This window comes from the organism of the source record quoted next, unplaced genomic scaffold (assembly GCF_019419815.1).
Source record: "Pyrus x bretschneideri cultivar Hongxiangsu unplaced genomic scaffold, Pyrus_bretschneideri_v1 Contig11, whole genome shotgun sequence".
NCBI classification, from domain to species: Eukaryota; Viridiplantae; Streptophyta; class Magnoliopsida; order Rosales; family Rosaceae; genus Pyrus; species Pyrus x bretschneideri.
In genome coordinates, this window is record NW_025999402.1 from 5,536,918 (window position 1) to 5,552,210 (window position 15,293).

The following is a 15,293-nucleotide window of genomic DNA, read 5'->3' on the forward strand; positions in this document are numbered from 1 at the left end:
TCCACACACAATTACCAACCAAGAGGGAAGCAACACAATCCATCATGTTCAAATGTTTATTACCAATAAAAGCTCAAGCGCCAACAAAAGTAGAAAAAGAGAAGATGGTCCACACCTTTGTTTTTCCTTTTTTAGGTCGGGGAAAAAGTTCCGCACTCAAAAATATCTGGGAAGACTTGAACAAAGATGGGCCTGAAATGTGATCAAAGTCCGACCCGATTCTGTGCCCGACCCATTTACCATTTCACAGAATCCGCAGAAACAGCTCCAAACTTTATTCACTGCATCTGGCAGATGATGCCAAAGGATAAGGAAGACGGCAAAAGAAGGTGGGCCCCACACGATTATGGGTCAAATCTAGTGGTTCCCCTCTACTGCCGGTTATCAGGGGATTTGACCCTCGAGCAGAGGGCTGGGCCAACACCCAAAGAGAGACTCACATGCACGTGCTGGGACGCTGCGCCTGTCCTTCATATCGTGAAAAAGTTAGCGGTCATGTTACAATGTGCTCGTTTGAAAGTCTTTTTAAAATAATGAAATATTTTTTTATGAGTTGTGAAAAAACATTTGAACTGTTTCTTGTAAGAAATACATAACTAATGTTTTTTAAAGAAACATTTCGAGTGCTTTTGGAACTACAAATATTTTCTCTAAAAATATTTTCAGTAATTTTAAAAACACTTTTAAACAAGCGTTATATCATTAGGTCGAAGTGCTACGCATAATTAGCGGAATATACACAGGAGAGTAATAATTAGATAACAAAGTTAGATTTACTATTCACAAAAGAAAAACGTGATCTTATTTAATCATTTTTATTATGTTATTAGCATAAGACGCCAATAAAAGAAGACTTTACTCGCTCCATGATGCTTAAAAGTCATTTGATGCACAATGTAGAGTTACTGTAAAATATAATATTCAACGAGCATATCAGATGGTTGCAAGTCTGCAACACACTAACTAGGATCTCGTATTCGGCAAATCTCTGTACTCTATTTGTGGTCTCATATTTGTAAGAGAGATCTTGTACAGCCATACACACGCAAAAATTTTCCCAAATTTTTTTTTTATCAATAATTTTCCCAAGCTTAAAAAGGACTTATATACATGTAACATATCTCAAGATGCTATCGTGACATCTCAAGTCCAGTCTTTTTGGTTGGGGGCATGTACTTCTCTTTTCACGATTTGAAGCAACATGACACATTATGCTGACCCTCAAGTAGATGGACTGAGCAACACACAAGGAGCAAACTTACACACACTTGTCAGGGCGTTACACTGGATTAATTATATATCATGTGAGAAATCTGAAACACATTTTAATATGTTATTAGCATGAAATGTTATCGGGTTTGCAATGAGTCATTTTCAATGCACAACTTAGAGTCAGCAAAAATATGGGATTCAATGTGTGATTCTTTGTTGCCACACATTTGTTAGAGCAAGGACCATGCAATCGAACATACCTAAGAATTTGTCCGGACTATGCGAAATGTCTTGCCTACAACTCTCAAGACGTTAATGTAACAAAGCGAATCAATAATAAATGTTACATGTTTAGATGATCAACGTAAAATTGTATAATTAACTAAACACTAATCAAATCAAAGTATTACACATACTTTTAAAGAACTATCGTAATATATATTACGTGTTCCGACTCAATAACACAACGTTGAGTGCGAGAGCAACATGACATCCAATCCAATCCATCACCAATAAGACTTATCCAAAATCCGCCGATAGGGTTCGGCACGTGATCCCCATTAGTCCGCCTTACTCGTTCTTTTGTTTTTATCCATCCCATTGAGTAAAAAAAGGTTCCAAACGCAAAAGGCCATGCCTTTAATTATTAGTTTTTCCTTATCGCATATCCAAGAAAATCCCAAGCTCTCGCTCTCTCTCTCTCTCTCTGTCTGACCCTCTCTGGAAGGAAGCCTAATTTTCCCATTAGTTTATGAAGCAATCATGAAGCAGATTAACTACGCCATTGACAATATTAATACAACCATGATATTCTGCCCAATGGGTTGCTTTCTCTTCCCAAATTTCAGCTGGGAACCGCCAGATATCCATGAATATTTTAATTGGAAGGGGAAGTGGGAGATGGTGATCGTTGCTATTTATGGCTGTCATCAACTAACTCCATTTACCCATTTGGAAAGGTAACCCAAAATACTCATCCAATCACTCCCCATCCCCCCACCAAGTTTGGTAGCTTTATCCAGCTGCAGAAACTCCATCTTGGATCCATTGTTTTGTGTTTTTGGAGTGGACCCGATCTCCTAATTTTTTTCTTTTCTCTGTAAAACCGTACTTTTTTAAATTATTTTATTAAAGGCGGTTCCTTTGTGCACTAACAGTTGAGTCCTGCTGCTGGGATTGGAGTCCCGGTCCAGGGACAGATGGGGATGGGACTGAAAGTTCGAGACTTTAGTGACCATTTTTTTAATTCAGTAACAGTTCTGTAGCAATCCCAAGTTTTTGTTTGCGGATTTGGGTTTTCTATAAGTTGGGTTTGCATCTGAGAGACTGAGTTAAGTTCTGCGTGCTTGTACTGCAGCTGAAGAAAGGTTAGGCTGTTTTCATTTCTTTTTTTGCCTAATTTAATTTGTTTTTAGCAGCAAATATGTAGTTCTGATCACTTTTAGGAGTTGGGTGTTTTTCCTTTTGATCTAGAATTGTTGTTGACTAATTTTTTGATACAAACGATATTCTACTTTAAATTAATCTAACTCGAACTCAAGATCATAGGGATTTAACTGATATTCTTGATTCAGTTACTTTGGCTTCTTTAATTACTAGTTGTTTCAATCTTTTTCTTACCTGGGTTTGGTTTAATTAAGTAATTGGTTTTTAGTTATTTGTTCAAGATATCAGATCAACTTGAAGTTGAGTAATTGTTCTACTTTCACCGAAGTTTCTGTTGTAATTAGTTTCACTTGTTTCTGTTAGTTTTTGTAAATGCTAAAGACGTTTGTGTTTTTACTGTTTTGGGAAGAAATAGTTCTGTTCTTTGTGATAAGTTTTCATATGTTAAAATGTTGATGTAGTCCTGTAAAAATACTGGTATTTTCAGCATCATTAAGCTTATTAGTAGAATAATCCTGAGCTTTGCTACTGATTTTTTACTTCTAGTATTACAATGATCCGAACGGCGATTGCTATGATGAAAATAAACTCAATGATAACCACAACCAGATTAATTTTGTTTTCCGTTCGCAGTTTGTGTGAGAATGTCTTCTTCAAGACCTAGCAACTCGTCCAGCAATTCAGGGCGGTCTAGACACAGTGCTAGAGTTATCGCTCAGACAACTGTTGATGCAAAGCTGCATGCAGATTATGAGGAGTCAGGTAGTTCCTTTGACTACTCGAGCTCAGTGCGCGCTGGCAGTTCAGTTGGCGGGGATCAACAACCTAGGTCTGACAAAGTGACCACTGCTTATCTCCATCACATACAGAAAGGCAAGACGATCCAACCGTTTGGATGCTTGCTAGCCTTAGATGAGAAGACTTTCAAGGTCATTGCTTACAGTGCGAATGCCCCTGAAATGCTGACTGCGGTCAGTCATGCAGTCCCAAGTGTCGGGGACTCCCCTGTTCTTGGCGTAGGAACAGATATTAGAACAATTTTCACTGCACCTAGTGCCTCTGCACTGCATAAGGCCCTAGGATTTGGAGAGGTTTCTCTCTTAAATCCCATCTTAGTCCATTGCAAGACCTCTGGCAAGCCTTTCTATGCAATAACCCATCGAGTAACGGGCAGTTTGATCATTGACTTTGAGCCGGTGAAGCCTTATGAAGTCCCTATGACTGCTGCCGGGGCCCTGCAATCGTACAAGCTTGCAGCCAAAGCAATTGCCAGATTGCAGTCTTTGCCTAGTGGGAGCATGGAGAGGCTTTGTGATACAATGGTACAAGAGGTTTTTGAACTCACTGGTTATGACAGGGTGATGGCCTATAAATTTCATGATGATGATCATGGAGAAGTGGTCTCTGAGCTTACGAAGCCTGGCTTGGAGCCATATCTAGGTTTGCATTATCCATCCACTGACATCCCACAGGCTTCACGGTTCCTATTTATGAAGAATAAGGTCCGCATGATTGTTGATTGTTGTGCGAAACATGTGAAGGTTTTTCAAGATGAGAAGCTTCCGCTGGATCTCACATTGTGCGGTTCAACCCTGAGAGCCCCACATAGTTGTCATTTAGAATACATGAAGAATATGAATTCCATTGCATCTCTTGTTATGGCAGTAGTTGTTAATGAGGGGGATGACGAGGTTACCGATCCTGATTCTGTTCCACCTCAAAAAAAAAAGAGACTTTGGGGTTTGGTAGTATGCCATAATACAAGTCCAAGATTTGTTCCTTTCCCTCTCAGGTATGCCTGTGAGTTTTTAACTCAAGTGTTTGCCATCCATGTCAATAAGGAAATAGAGTTGGAAGAACAGATGGTTGAGAAGAACATCTTGCGCACTCAAACACTGTTGTGTGATATGCTGTTACGAGATGCACCCTTGGGTATTATGTCACAGAGCCCTAATATTATGGATCTGGTGAAATGTGATGGAGCTGCCCTATTGTACAAGAACAAGGTATGGAGACTTGGAATGACTCCGAGTGACTTCCAGCTTCATGACATAGCTTCTTGGCTCTCCGAGTACCATATGGATTCTACGGGTTTGAGTACAGATAGCTTGTATGATGCAGGATTCCCCGGGGCTCTTGCTCTTGGTGATGTAGTATGTGGAATGGCAGCTGTGTGGTTAACTTCCAAGGACTTGCTCTTTTGGTTTCGATCCAACACTGCTGCTGAAATTCGATGGGGTGGTGCAAAACATGAAACCGGTGAGAAAGATGATGGTTGCAAAATGCACCCTAGATCATCATTCAAGGCTTTCCTTGAAGTTGTCAAAAGGAGGAGCTTGCCTTGGAAGGACTATGAAATGGATGCCATTCATTCTTTGCAGCTTATTCTGAGGAATGCATTCAAAGATGCCGGAACCACCTTGGAAGCAAACACCAAAGCAATCAATGTAAGGCTTAGTGACCTAAAACTTGAAGGGATGCAAGAACTGGAAGCTGTGACGAGTGAGATGGTCCGTTTGATTGAAACAGCGACGGTTCCCATTTTGGCTGTTGATGTTCATGGGCTGGTTAATGGGTGGAATACAAAAATTGGCGAGCTAACTGGTACTTCCTGTTGATAAAGCAATCGGTAAGCATTTGCTCTCACTCGTGGAAGATTCTTCGACTGACACGGTGGAAAAGATGTTGAACTCTGCATTGCATGGTATGTCACTCATTACTCTATTTGACATTTTAGGCCTTTTAGATTGTCAAATATTACTAGAAATAGCCATATGCTCGTATGGCTGTGTACGATGTTTTCAATTATAGTCTTCTGTTTGTAATAAACTCGTCCTCTTTTTTCTCTTCTGATCAGGCAAAGAGGAACAAAACATCCAATTCGAGATAAAAACACATGGTTCTAGGGCTGACCTTGGTCCCATCAGCTTAGTTGTGAATGCTTGTGCAAGCAGAGACATTCGGGAAAATGTTGTGGGGGTGTGTTTTGTGGCACAAGATATCACTGGTCAGAAGAATGTGATGGACAGATTCACCCGGATTGAGGGTGATTACAAAGCAATTGTACAAAACCCTAACCCCTTGATTCCCCCAATATTTGGTACAGATGAATTTGGCTGGTGTTCTGAGTGGAATTCAGCAATGACGAAGTTAACAGGATGGAAACGAGAGGAGGTCATGGATAAAATGCTTCTGGGAGAGGTTTTTGGGATCCACATGGCATGTTGTCCTCTCAAAAGCCAGGAATCTTTTGTAAATCTTGGTGTTGTCCTGAACCATGCCATGACAGGTCAGGTGTCCGAAAAGGTTCCCTTTGGTTTCTGTGCTCGCAATGGAAAGTACATAGAATGCCTGCTGTGTGTGACTAAGAAATTGGACAGCGAAGGCTCGGTCACTGGGGTCTTTTGCTTCTTGCAGCTTGCTAGCCCAGAGCTGCAACAAGCACTTCACGTCCAGCGCTTATCAGAACAAACTGCAGTGAAGAGATCGAAAGAATTGTCTTATATTAGAAGGCAGATCCGGAATCCTTTAGCCGGAATAATATTTTCTCGGAAAATGATGGAGGATACTGAGTTGGGAGAAGAACAACAACTGCTTCTGCATACGAGCGCCCAGTGCCAGAACCAGCTCAACAAAATACTAGATGACTCGGATCTTGATACCATCATTGACGGGTATGATAAAGTCCAGTCGTTAAACACTGATTTTTTTCACCTTGCTGGTTATCGTTCGTCTACATTTTTTACCTCATGTGAAGACAGTTCCCTCATAAAATTCTTGACTGCTTTCATCTTTATCAAGTCCTGAGCTACAAGGAATGAGATAATTAGTTTAGGTTACATAGAATGGTAGATAAAATATGAACTTGTTCTTTTCTGTAGATGCTATTGATTTTGTTTATTTTGACTGGTTGTTAATGTTTCTGTGTTTTTCTGATCCCTCGACAGCTACTTGAACCTGGAAATGGTTGAGTTCACATTGCATGACGTACTGAATGCCGCTGTCAGTCAAGTCATGATGAAGAGCAATGCCAAGAGCATCCGTGTTGTCCAAGATGCACCGGAAGAGATCATGACTCAGACTTTATATGGGGATAGTATTAGGCTTCAACAAGTCGTAGCTGATTTCTTAGCCGTATCAATTAGTTTTGTGCCAACTGGAGGCCAGCTTACTATCGAAGCTAATTTGACCGAAGATCAGTTAGGACAGTCTGTTCATCTTGTGCATTTGGAGCTCAGGTACAGCTTGGCATTTGAATTCATAACATTGATGTCTAATAGATATTGAATACTTACTATGGATTTCATGTATAATTCGGTTGCTTGGATTACAAGTTAACCAATCATCACGAGATGCTGATTTGATATTTTGGATCAGGATCACACACGCCGGTGGTGGGATTCCAGAAGCATTGCTGAACCAGATGTTTGGAAATGACGGAGACATATCTGAGGAGGGCATTAGCCTGCTTGTCAGCAGCAAACTGGTGAAGCTTATGAATGGAGACGTACGTTATCTTAGGGAAGAAGGCAAGTCAACCTTCATGATATCCGTGGAACTCGCGGCTGCATACAAGATGAAGCCCTAAGACAAATTTCAACGGCAAACGACACAGATCCTCAAGTGTACATACAGCCAGCCTAAAGGCGCGAGAGTTGAACGTTGCATCTTTGACATGCCTTGTAGTTTCAAATAACATCCTTTTTCCCTTGGACCATTTGTATCGGTTTAACCTGTAAATGCGCATGTCTGTCTCGTGTTCTTTAAGTGGTCTTTGGCTTGTGACGGATTTTGCAGAACTTGAGAGCAATGTGTGAAGAATAATTGAAAGAGAAAATGGTGAAAGATTTTGCAATTTCTACTGAGGATGAAGTTTGTAATTGTCCGTAATTTCATGTTTTTGGCTTTGTTTTAGCTTAAGTAATAAAGGGACATTGGTCACGGCTCATCTTGGATTTGATGTCTAAAGCTGGTAAATATCACGATGGTGGTATAAAAAAGCGGAAATGTTTTTGTGAGTCTTCCAAATCTCTAAAAAAGTGGAATGCCGTGGTTTTATCATTAGTTAATCCCATTTTTAAAGAAAAATAAAATAAAAGACATTGGTTGTTCAAATGATTAGACTGTTTTTATTGATCTCAACAGATGACAATATTTAAATGGTGGAAAAATTGGGAAAACCTAGTGTTGAAGGAAACAAATTTGCTTAAATCCCAAGCATGTAGCACTATAGTCCACTCATAAAGTAAGAATTAATTCCATTTTAAATTTACAGTAGGTGTAATTGCGTTAGTTGAAATAAATGTGCTCTTTTGTATGAGCAAATATTTGACCATTCATTTTAAATAAAGTTATCTATGGCTTCACATCTCCTTTGTCTATTTTTACACTCTCATTTTCTCTTTATTAAAATGAAAAACGAGCAAATAAAAAAGTATGAAAAATAAAAATGTGAGTATGGATAGTACCGCCTTCCTAAACCATAAACCTTCTCTCTGCCATCCACTTTTATAATCTTTACCTTCACTCACAGTGCCAACAACAAGTATTACCAGCTTCGGCAACAGTTTCAATTATGGAAAGCGATTTCTACAAATCGCGTAACGTGGAGCATGTGATTGTCGTTAGAGTTCATGTTCACAAGTGTGACAACTTACTCTGATTCTTAAAAAAAGTTAAATTTCACTGTAAGACCAATTGACTATATGAAAAGTAACTCAGCTACTTCTAATCATATGTTAGATTTGCCACAATACTTACCACAATACGTACCAAAGGCTTCAACATTCACCTACTCCTTTGCTATAAATACTCATCCTACCAATCATTTCCTATTCATTCACACATCCAAACTTTTCTCTTCCTCTTTGGCACTAACCTGCATTTTCTTTCTAATTAGCACCACCACCAATGGCGGCTGTCTTTGCTCTCTTTCTTGTGGCTTTTGCCACCGTCTTAGGCAGCTCTGCCGCTGATCCCGACATGCATGAGGACAATTGCGTCGCCGACCTCACCGCCGGTAACTTCCTCTTCTTCTTCTTCTTCTTCTTCTTCATCAATTCTTCATCTATATTTCCAGTGTTTCAGTATTCTAGTGCTAAAAGTGAACACAGGAATACATGTCAAAAGAACAGAAGAAAAAGAAAAAAAACCTAAAGTTGCCACTTTTCTTTGTCCCCTCAATTATTTCAAATTACAAGTGACCCTGTTCATTAGCAACTTTTCATGTTCTAATGATTTCAGGAGAGCGAAAATTAATGAAAATGATTTGAAAACTTTGAGTTTTAACGATAAGAACAAAATAAATGGTAAAGTGAATAGTATCATGATTGACTTTTTAGTGTAAAAATATGGTTTTCGTTAAAATAAACAGTACCGGATCTTTTCGTTAAAGTTCTATTTCAAAAGAGATTTGGCATTTCCTTTATTATTTTCTGTAACTTGCTGTGTTAATATTCTTAGCTTTTCTTTTATTTATAATTCTTTTGCTGGTTATTCACTTTATTGTGTTTATGTCTGGTAATCATGTTCCTAAGGTACCGTTTGGTACGCAGACAGGATAGAAAGGGATGGAATGAGACGAAACGGAATGGGATAGAACGAAGATTTCATGCTATGGTCGGTACATGCAAGATGGAACAGGGCAGTTGTTCATTCTGCGTCTGTTAAGTGCATGGCGAATGGAACCAAAAAATTAAATAACTAACATGCCCTAATTATGTCTGTTATATGATGCAATGTTTATGCGATATGCTTATCTATGAAATATATTTTTTTTTACTGAAAATATGACTTTAACCCCTCAAATTCAATTTTTTCTATATCAAACCCGACATAATTTTTTTACTCAAAAAAACCAGTGTCTAGGATCCACCTAAGTGAATTCATTAATTACATGTACTTTACACATTTTACATTTTTAGATGCCTAAAATACCCCTATTGCATATTTGATGTGCACAACTATTCTATGCAGATTGTATAGAGAGAGTTAATGATTTTGCAAAAAGAAAAATAAGACATTAATGTTAAAAAATTCATTGCATATTAATATCAAATATGAGAATTGTTGGCTTAATTCTATGTATTTGGCATTATGAGTTCATATATATATTTTTACAAAAACAAAAACAAAAAAAAAAAACCTAATATATGTAATAATACATTAAAAAAAAAGTAATTTACCTACCATGTACAAAAATGTTATTTGATTCAAAATGTGTATAAATATATATATATATATATATATATATGTGTGTGTGTGTGTGTGTGTGTGTGTGTGTGTGTGTGTGTGTTTATATAATTAGACCATATTAATTTACCTACCTACTATTTTAACTGTTCATTTCCAATTATGCAAAATATTGTATACCAACAACAAAATATTGAATAAACTTAGGAATTGGATCATGCTTTTGATTTTATCTTTTACCTACAAACAATCTTATACATATTACTTTATATATTTTTACCAAAAAATGTCCCTAATAGGCTAATATATGTAATAATACATGAAAAATAATTTACCTACCATGTATACAAAAATGTTATTTGATTCAAAATATAAAATCTAGGTTTTCTCAATTAAAAATAATATATATATATATATATATATATAATCTAGGTGTAGTGTGTGTGTGTGTGTGTGTATATATATATATAATTGGAACAAATTAATTTACCTACCTACAAATTAATGTCCAATAATTTATCTACAAAAAAATTATACCCCATGTGTAATATAATATCTTTTTTTCACTAATACATGGAGAATAATTTACCCATAACAAGAAGAAATATAATTTGATGTATTATATTGAAAAATATTATGTCATACCTATATTTATACAACAATAAAACGTGCCTAATATATGCAACAGTACATGAAAAATAATTTACCTACAAGTTAGAGAAGTGTTATTTGATTCAAAATATATAATACGGATTTAGTATAATTTTTTTTAATAATTGGAACAAATTAATTTACTTCCCAATTAATGCAAAATATATATATATCACAAAAATGGTAAATTTTTGGTATGATATGGATACAATCAATGCAATACAACAGTTTATATATTTCATTGCACTTTTTCTACAACTTTTAATTTGGAATAAATTTAGGGATTTGAAAAAAGTGGTATGGGTGTAAATAAATTATATTAGTAGGTCAATAGTGTTTCGCTGTGGTTGCAGATTTTAAATTTGAGTTTTTATTGACCGTTTATTTGTAGATGAGTTCTTATTTAAGAATCTTGAATTATAAGGTCAAAATCTAAAGCATCATATTTTTTACACTGGCGAATATCAATACTTTTTTGTTGTTTTATTAATTCATTTTATTTTTTTTTTGGTACAACGGAGGGCAAAGCCCGGCAACAAAACAAAAAAATCAGGCAAGAACAGCCCTAGGAAGGGCCCTGCCGATAGAATCAGAAACTAGAACATTACTAGCAGAGGTAGGAGGAGAAACAAAAACATGGAGGCCTAGGGATAGCCCATGACCCAAGTCAGCCATGTGATCAGCTGAGGCATTCATTTCTCTATATATATGAGTGACTTCACATCTCCAATTTTTTCCGATGGCTTCTTTGCAGTCAATAATGAGATTGTAGAGAGGGTGCGAATCCAGAATAGGTTTTTGGATCAAAGTAACAGCATCCCAAGAATCACATTCAAGGATCACATCCCTGCATCCCTCATCCCAAGCTATAGAAAGGCCCATGAAAACACCCCAAAGCTCAGCTTCCATGATGGTTCCTCTGCCCAAATTAGCAGCAAATCCCTTAATCCAATCCCCTTCAGAATTGCGAATCAAACCTCCAGCACTTATGTGCCTAAATGGGTCATTACAACTCCCATCTGTATTGATTTTATATCTACCAATAGGCGGGTGGATCCAATGGATTGAGATAATTTGTCTAGGAGGCTTACTAGAAGTAGACTTGTTGGCATCATACCAATCCCTTGCAAATTGAAAAATGAACTTCTGGGGAGAGACAGGCGGTTGTTGACCATCGTTGAAGACAAGATTGTTCCTCCCTTTCCAGCAATACCAAAGAGTTGAAGCAAAGATAAGGTTCCAGGGTAAACCATGTATGGTAGAACATTGTGTCCTAAGGTTTATGGCCATCCAACTCTGAAAATCAAGAGCAAAGGAATGGGCAACTTCAGGAGGGATTCCAACACCATTCCAAAAGAAAGGGGACTGCTTACAAGACCTGAAAATATGATCCATTGACTCCTCAATATTAGGGCAGATTGGACAACACGGGTTATTAGTAAACCCTCTTCTAGCTCTCTGCACATTGGTGAGAATTTTCCCATGACCAATAGTCCAAAGAAAAGTCACTAATTTGGGTGGGAGCTTGAGTTTCCAAATGAAGTTCCATTTCCAAGGAATGATATCATCATCGCCAAAGAGAGAGAGATAAGCAGTTTTCACGGAGAAGGTTCCAGAATTGGTGAGGCTCCAAATTACCTTATCTTCCCTATGATTCGCAATCCCAACATGTAAACTGAAAATATGTTCCACAATATCAGGGGGAAGGCAGGAGTATAACAATTCTACATTCCAACCATCATCAGTAAGGAAATCATCAACAGACCATTCAAGCATGTCAGCTGAAAGAGGGATGGTAGCAAAATTTTCGAGTACGCCACTCTCAAGCCAGTTGTCTTTCCAAAAATGGATTTGGCTTCCAGATCCGACTCTCCATCTCATACCATTAGGAATGATTTGGGCACCAAAGAGGATTCCACGCCAAGTATGAGAACAATTAGTGAACTTAGCAGAGCAAGCACCCACCATGTCGTGGTGTTTGAGATATTTTCCTTTCAGAACTTGTGCCCAGAGGCCCGGGTCTCTTTGCATAAGTTTCCAACCAGTTTTAGCAAGGAGAGCTTGGTTCATAGCATGGGTATCTTTCAAGCCTAAGCCACCCATAGATTTAGGTGTGGAAACTGTCTCCCACTTAACTAGGTGAACCTTGGACTTATCCTCAGTGTGACCCCATAAGAAATTCCTGTTCAACTTATTAATTCATTTTATTAATTGTTTATTATTTACACTTTTTTATTTGACTCTCTCTCTCTCTCTCTCGTCTCTCTACTTTCTCTTCTTCCATATGCTTCTTGTTCTTCACATGCCCAGATTGCTCCTAGTAAAAATCAAACTTAGTAAATCAAACTCATACTTTCTCTTCATTTCATTTTCTTTCTCTTCAATTCAAACCCATATTTCTCTTCTTTTAATTTATTTTTCTTCAAATCAAACACAGAAAAATCCCAAATTATTATTATTTTTTTTCAATTTACAGAGGCCTCGTCGGATCTGCAAATTCATTTCAATCAATTTCTGCAGCATAGTCATCGTCCTCCTTGTAGTGTCGTCGTCATCGTCCTCCCTAGGCTTACGGTGATGACCTGGCTATGGTTACGGCATCGAAGAAGAAGGTGGAGCGCAGAGGGATTGAACAGGCGGCGGTGGAGGAGCTTCGACATCGTCAATGACGACCTTGGTCTCCTCTTTGTGTTTTTTGTCATCGGCGGAAGAGGCTCGGCGGTGCATGCTATGCGAGTCCTGGGCGTCACTGGCGACAGTCTCCTCGTGGGACTAGCAAGGAGGAGGGAGGTGGCGGGAAGAAGTTGGGTTTAGGTTTGGATGGGCTTGCTGGGATTGGGTTAGCCATAGTTGGGTTGCTAGGTTTGTGGTGGAGGAGGAGGAGGCTACATGAAAGAGGGAGGGTAGACGAGAGGGAGGCTACGAGAAAGAAAATGAGGGTAGACAGTGGAATTAATGAAAAAAAGTAAGGGTATTGTTGTCTAAAAAAATTATAATTTTGTGTTCCATGTGCTGGAACAAGTTACTTCTGGGGGAAGGTGGAATGAAAAAAATGACTAAAATTCGTTTCACAGGACAGCACGTCCCAAACAATTTAGTGCACCAAACGTGAGACGAGTGTGTTCCATCCCATTCCACGTACTAAACGGTACCTAATTCTCCCCAATATTTAAACACATTCAGCCATTAAACATATAATTGAAGCTGATTAAGTAAACCCAATTCATGATTTCTGGAAAAAATTAAGAAAAATCTATGATTTGATTACTCGACTCTTGTAAAGCAGAGAGCCTTGTTGGCTTAGGGTTGCCCCTTGATTAGCTTAATTTTCTCTCACTTTATTATTGTTGAGCCTACTAATCATGTTTCTGCAAGGAGCTTGTAGGTCAGTTGGTTTAAGACCATCCTCACTTGCACCCGAGGTTCCAAGTAATAAGAACCTTAATTAGCCCCCAACAAACAAGCACATTGATCCACTAATACACTAGAACCTGATTAAAAATAAACCCAATTCATGATTCATGATTTCAGGAAATTAAGTATCAGTTCTAGTACAATTTCTTGCTTAATCCAAGTGAATTGTGGTACATAACACAGCGGTGAAGGTCAATGGATTCGTCTGCAAGGACGCAGCAAATGCAACAGCAGAGGACTTTTTCTTCACCGGACTAGCCAAACCAGGCCTCACCAACAACACGTTCGGCTCCATGGCGACTTTAGCCAATGTCGAAAAAATCCCCGGCCTCAACACCCTCGGCGTTTCGCTTGCCAGAATCGACTTTGCCCCCGGCGGAATTAACCCACCCCACACTCACCCCAGAGCCACAGAAATTGTTTACGTTCTTGAAGGAGAATTGGACGTTGGGTTTATTACCACAGCAAACAAGCTCATCAGAAAAACTATTAAGCAAGGTGAAGTCTTTGTGTTCCCCAAAGGGTTGGTTCATTTCCAAAACAACAATGAGAAGAGCCCGGCTTCCATGATTGCCACCTTCAACTCTCAGCTGCAGGGCAGAGTGGACATTGCCCTCACATTGTTCGCTGCCACGCCGGAGGTGCTGGATAATGTGCTGACCAAGACGTTCCAGGTGGGAACCAAGCAGGTTAACAAAATCAAGTCTAATCTAGCACCCAAGGCCTAGAGAGCTGCTTTGTTTCTTTGTGTTTATAATTTGATGGACTGGGGTGATGATCCTTGTATTTTCTCTCTTTGATTAGTCCAAACTAGCATTTGAGCCCGCGCGATGTCCGCGAGTTGTAAAACTATGTTATACGTATGAAATATATTGAAATCTATTTACATCTATAGCAGAATCTAAAAGTCATCTGAAGTGTTTTTAGAGATCACAAAATATAAATGTCGGTTGTGTAAATGTAGAAAATCTTAAATGCATTTGGGCACACATACCCTGGTATGCTACAACTAAAATAATGTAATGTGGCTCATCCATATTTTTTCATGTACATTATGAACCGCTTGTTATCCAAAATACTGTAGCAACCTTTATACAATAGATTCATTAGATTGGTTGATCGAAGCTAATTTGACCGAAGATCAGTTAGGACAGTCCGTTCATCTCGTGCATTTGGAGCTCAGATACAAGCTTGGCAATTGAATTCATAACATTGATGTCTAATAGATATTGAATACTTACTATGGATTTCATGGATAATTCGGTTGCTTGGATTACAAGTTAACCAATCATCACGAGATGCTGATTTGATATTTTGGATCAGGATCACACACGCCGGTGGTGGGATTCCAGAAGCATTGCTGAACCAGATGTTTGGAAATAAAGGAGACATATCTGAGGAGGGCATTAGCCTGCTCGTCAGCAGCAAACTGGTGAAGC

General features: G+C 38.5%; 2 protein-coding genes across 2 annotated transcripts; both read left to right on the plus strand.

Moving 5' to 3' along the window:
* The first annotated feature begins 1,864 nt into the window (after positions 1-1,864).
* On the plus strand, positions 1,865-7,463 carry LOC103955825 (phytochrome A-2). The gene is given in 7 exon segments (XM_009367726.3): positions 1,865-2,171; positions 2,370-2,579; positions 3,232-5,204; positions 5,206-5,302; positions 5,456-6,272; positions 6,546-6,836; positions 6,976-7,463. Coding segments are annotated over 5 exon segments (3,378 nt in total). The 5' UTR covers positions 1,865-2,171; positions 2,370-2,579; positions 3,232-3,242; the 3' UTR covers positions 7,187-7,463.
* Positions 7,464-8,233: 770 nt separating this feature from the next.
* LOC103955826 (rhicadhesin receptor-like) lies at positions 8,234-14,688 on the plus strand. Its single transcript, XM_009367728.3, has 2 exons — positions 8,234-8,617; positions 14,038-14,688. The coding sequence occupies exons 1-2, from the start codon at positions 8,509-8,511 to the stop codon at positions 14,580-14,582; spliced, it is 654 nt and encodes a 217-aa protein (XP_009366003.2). The 5' UTR covers positions 8,234-8,508; the 3' UTR covers positions 14,583-14,688.
* The last annotated feature ends 605 nt before the right edge of the window (positions 14,689-15,293 follow it).

Bases quoted from the DNA above. Each gene is read 5' to 3' on its own strand.
- LOC103955826 (XM_009367728.3), top strand. From the start codon at position 8,509: ATGGCGGCTGTCTTTGCTCTCTTTCTTGTGGCTTTTGCCACCGTCTTA. The intron at 8,618-14,037 runs GTAACTTCCTCT...TACATAACACAG, and splicing joins CGTCGCCGACCTCACCGCCG to CGGTGAAGGTCAATGGATTC.